The sequence below is a fragment of the Vespa velutina genome, chromosome 22 (assembly GCF_912470025.1).
Source record: "Vespa velutina chromosome 22, iVesVel2.1, whole genome shotgun sequence".
NCBI lineage: Eukaryota > Metazoa > Arthropoda > Insecta > Hymenoptera > Vespidae > Vespa > Vespa velutina.
Genome location: NC_062209.1, coordinates 1,302,501 through 1,307,500, shown reverse-complemented (window position 1 = coordinate 1,307,500; position 5,000 = coordinate 1,302,501). Strand labels below are relative to the sequence as shown.

The following is a 5,000-nucleotide window of genomic DNA, read 5'->3' as shown; positions in this document are numbered from 1 at the left end:
CCTACAGGAACTACAGGTGGATCATTTGGAAAAGTATAGACGTCCATCTTTACAGGACTATTGTTGACATTGACATTAGGATTAACGTTAATATTTCTAGTTGTATTTATACCAATAATGCGTGTCTCAGCATCGATAAATGGTTTATTAATATTAGATTTCATATTATGAGATGGATTCGTTACTATGTTATTGTTAGATTTTTTATCGTTTATTAAATTTCCAAATACGGGATTACCATTCTCCGTATTGGTTTTTTCAGTCGTTCCTTCGATTTCCATACCATTTGTTTTAACGTTATTATGTTCTTTCTTATTAATGATAGAATTCGTTTGTGCTGTATTTTCACTAATTAGATTTGCGTTTCCGGTGATTATTTTAGGGCTTTTATCGATAAGTATATTCTCAATCGTTGGTTCTTTGGCCGCCAATTGAAATCCTTGAAGGAACTGTTTTTTCCGATCGTTTTGCTCGGTCGTCTTTTTTATTATAGTTTTCGATACATTAAACATAGGCTTTACCGTAGTTGGTTTGTCCATAAAAGTAACTCTGCGTTTCTGTTTCTCCTGTTTCTCCATCGTTTGAAATTTGTCCTTATCTTTTTGAAGATGCTGGAATAGCAATCCGCCAGATGGTTCCCTTTCAACCTGTCCACAGTGTAACAAAACATTACTAATTACTTTTGGTTTCTTTAAATTTGTATTAGCAGCTGAACATTGTTTTAGAGTTATTTTCACTCCGTTGGAATTTTGTCCATCCCCAATACTTACAACACTGAATTCAGGGCTCGTGGGTTTGACGTCGCAAGAATTTGGATATTGTTCTCTGGAATGCCAATTAGGGGGCGGATTCTTCAACACCTCGTAATTCCCATCCGAATTTTTCAATATTTTTATCGGCGTTTTGACTTGCTTACTCCCCTCCTCGTTAACCGTAGATGTTATCATCGTGTTAGTTGCGGTGGTGGTACTCGTGGACATTGTATTCACTGTTGTTGAAGTCAGTATCGTCGTAGTAGTAGTTGTAGTCGTAGTCATAGCCGTAGTCGTAATCATGGTAGCCGTATCCGTAGCAGTGGTTATGGCAGTAGCCGTAGTAGTCGTAGCCGTGGTTATAGCAGTAGCCGTAGTAGTCGTAGCCAAAGTTGTAGACGCTACCGTAGCTATAGCAACAGCTGGAGATATAGTTGTAGCAGTTGCCATTGCAGTGACAGATGTTGCAGTGATGGTAGATGCAGTCACAGAAAGTGTCATCGCTGTCGAACACACAGTAGTAGTAGTACCTATCGTCGACGTCACCGTCGTAATAGAAGGCAAGGTCATCGGTAATGTTCTAGCGTCCGTCGAAGATGGCACATCCATTTTCTTATCATCCTTTTCGGCCACTTTCGATATTTTTAGACGACTGCAAAGGACCACTGGCATTTGTAATTTCACCTTGGACGATTCAACTTCATTTTTCTCTACGACATCGTCCTTGTCATCCTCCATCGTTTTATGTTCGATCTCGAGTATTTGTTCCGCATCATCATCCCGCACATTGTCGCTGACCGAATTGTCGCTCGGTGGCAAGCTAGCACCTAATCCAGGCGTGGATGGTCTCTCGTGTAAAGGTGCTTCCAAGGCTTGTTCTTCTTGAGCAACCCGATAAAAGAATCTCATAGGAGCGTTCTGTAAAATAATGTAATCGCAACTTTTATCTTATTCGTACGTCAACGCAAAATTTCGTCTAATAAATCATTTCGTTTTCGGCAAAGGAATTTTTTAAAACCGGTCAATTCATCTTTCAAATGAACTACACCCTTTTGTTAAAGTGATTACCAAATACTCGGACAGGAGACGGTAGAAAATTTACCTGAACGGTTTTACCTGAAAGATGGATCGACGCGAGTCCCATAGTAAAATGGTTTCTTTCATTTTCATTCAAACGAAAAACTTTAAAGAATATAAATTATAGAGGAAAGTAAAAATATGTTAAGGTAGGAAAAAATCTTTACCCTTTTCCAAGCGTATATGTAGGCTACGTCCATAAGTGTCCAATGTTCTGGTAGGGGTGCTCTTCGATGACATATTTCGATAGTGTATCTCGTCATATCGACGCTGTATTTCAAAGCTAAGAACTTTTTAAGATGCGCTATCGTAACCAGAGCGGGACATTGAAGATACCGTCTATTGCTCGTGATGTGGCTACTAGCATTATTACTATTACTACTATTATTGTTATTATTGCTATTGTTGCTGCCACTATTGTTGTTGCTGTTGTTATTGTTATTGTTGATGTTACTGTTGTTGTTGCTAGTACTACTACTATTGTTGTTGTTGTTGTTGTTGTTGTTGTTGTTGTTGTTGTTATTGTTGTTGTTGACAGTGTTGCTGTTACTAATATTGTTGTTATTGTTACTATTGTTATTGTTAGACGAATGGTCAGATTCGTTTGTACTCAACAAGATCTTCAATGGATCGGCACCAGGTGGAAGGTACTCGAGACTCAAGCTGACTGCGTCTTCAGGCGCAAAGATTAATCGACCGCTCACATCTTCCCCTCGTTGCTCCGGAGTCGCGACATCTGCTGTTTAAAAGGAAGACGATTGACATTCAACGCATCTAGGCTGAAAAATTTTCTCCCCAAATTTTCATTTGATAAAAGAAAAACATAAACTTACCATGCTCGGGATGTCTTCTGTAAAATTCTCTTCTTCTGCGCATCTCCTTATGATAAAGTCCAGGAACTAGTTTGTACACGATATCTTGTAAAGCTTTGTCAGCTCTATAACAATCGTAACAAAGGTGGATTTTGATTTTACAAGTTTCTATAATTATAATAATTTTTTGTATATATTAAATCAAAAATATTGTTAACGTACTTGATGTTTGGTTTAGCCTTATTCAACACATGATTGCAGGAGGGACAGCGTGCCTCCGCATTGAGGTGTTTTAGGATACAGCTTCTGCAAACTATACAGAAACGAAAAGGAAGATGAATATGTGCGATCATTGATAATTAATCCTCAATAACGTCATATAATTTCGAAGTTAAAGTATTTTCTATTTCTATATTTTTGAAGTTTTATATATTATTTCGTCGCAACGAACTTTATTCGATTATTAATTTATTTAAGAAATTTTGTAATCTTTATCTTTTTATTTTTTTTTTGTTTTGTTTTTATTCATTTGTTTTTTTTCTTTATTTTTTTTTTATTTTTTTTTTTATTTTTTTTTATTTTTATTTCTAAATTTATTTTATTTTTATTTTCAATATCACAACCATCACGTCGTATATTATTTTATTTTATAAAAGATCAGAAATTGGTAGTTTATAGGGAATTTAAACATTTAGAGATTTTTGTTCATACTTATTATTCTACTTACAAGAATGCAAGCACTCAACGACCGTCGTCGCATCTATCAAATATCCTCTGCATAGAGGACAGATGAGATAGGGATTCACATCCCGCAAGTAAGTTCTTTTTCCAACCCCTGCCATGTTTTTCTTAGGGTCTCTCTTCGACCGTTTGCGACGGGGAAACTGTAATAGACAAAGTATTTCATTTTAACGCGACGAAGAAACGTCGTACGTTATAAGTTCAATGATTAATGATGAAAATCATTGGAATATCGGACGATAAGATAAGAAGATTGAGGTTTCGCGAGAAAATTACGTGGATAAAAGATAAAGAAAAAGAAAAAGTAAGAGAAAAATGGAGAATGACGACACACCGATGGCCATTCGTTTCGACGGCCGTGTGATGGTCTATCGTGGCCGATACGGTTCGCAAAGAGAGGTCTAATCGCGCGACATGCGAACGGTTGCACCGGTTGTCCTGTGTCACATACACACACATACACACGGCGCTTATAACCCACTTTCCCGAAGGTTTCTCAGGTAGCTAGAATCCCGTTGGTTGCGTCCCGCTCGTCGCCGCGGACCCGCCATTCTCGCGTTGAGAGAACGACAAAGAGAAAAAGAGAAAGAGAAAGAGAAAGAGAGAAAGAAAGATAGGGAAAGAGAAACAGAACAAAAATGAAAAAGGGCGAGTGTGTGTGTATGTGTGTGTATGTATGAGCGCGAGAGAGAGAGAGAGAGAGAGAGAGAGAGAGAGAGAGAGAAAGAGAGAAAGAGGGACAAAATGTAAGTATGGGCATGGGACGAGTTAGGCGACGACTTGTACGATGATTTGTTCGATGACCTATCCCCCTTGGATCTTCCTGACGGGTCTGCGATATCAAAAAAAATACCTCTTCTCTTTTTCTATTTTTTATCCTCCCGTTCGTAGAGTTCTCGCTTGATGTATCCCCCACCCTAAACCCACCCTACCGCCACCGGCACCGAGCACCGGGGCAGGGCCATCGAACGTCCCTCTCGTATGCGTATTTATGAGCGTGCATACCGACGAATACCTTGCCTGTTATTGATCGAATATCGTGCTATTTTACGTGGCCGCGATAAGTCGAGGACCCCTTTTCAATTTGGAATAACGAACGAGATTCTTATCCAATTACTAACAGAAATAATAGCGCGACTTTTGTTTTTCTTCTTCAGCACTTTCTCTCCGCTTCCATTTCTTCATTCATTTCCATATTTTTCTTTTTCCTTCCTTTTCTTTTTTTTTTCTTCTTCCTTTTTCTTTTTCTCTCCTTTATCAGGATCAACATGGCCGTTACCGTTTCACCGATAATAACTCATGTTTTAACAAATAACGAGCATTCGAAAATGCAGATCAATTGTCGAGTGAATTTTGATTGGTTTCGCCGAGTTAGTTAGGTACGTTTCGCTTATCGTTATATTTTTGCAAGGCATTTCCCTGATCGATCTGAATTCTAAAGCATATATATATATATATATATATATATATATATATATATGCATCTATATATACATACATATGTACATATGCATGTATAACCATCGTGATGGACATGGTGTCGCGTTTGTATTTTTCAACTCGTTTGATCGTACGTTAAAAAATTCAAACATTTTGCTATTTATTACGAATCGTTCGA

The 5,000-nt window shown here is 37.8% G+C and overlaps 1 protein-coding gene across 1 annotated transcript in view; it reads right to left on the bottom strand.

Moving 5' to 3' along the window:
* The window catches only part of LOC124956621 (DEP domain-containing protein DDB_G0279099-like), a 13,925-nt gene that overhangs the window by 2,920 nt on the left and 6,005 nt on the right, over nt 1-5,000 (bottom strand). The window contains exons 2-7 of the mRNA XM_047512674.1: nt 3,369-3,525; nt 2,864-2,954; nt 2,663-2,766; nt 1,997-2,568; nt 771-1,670; nt 1-647 (exon numbers count right to left, since the gene is read on the bottom strand). The exon at nt 1-647 is cut by the window's left edge and continues 1,636 nt beyond it. Coding sequence (XP_047368630.1) covers nt 1-647; nt 771-1,670; nt 1,997-2,568; nt 2,663-2,766; nt 2,864-2,954; nt 3,369-3,483 — 2,429 coding nt within the window. The 5' untranslated portion in view covers nt 3,484-3,525. The remainder of the gene's footprint in view (nt 648-770; nt 1,671-1,996; nt 2,569-2,662; nt 2,767-2,863; nt 2,955-3,368; nt 3,526-5,000) is intronic.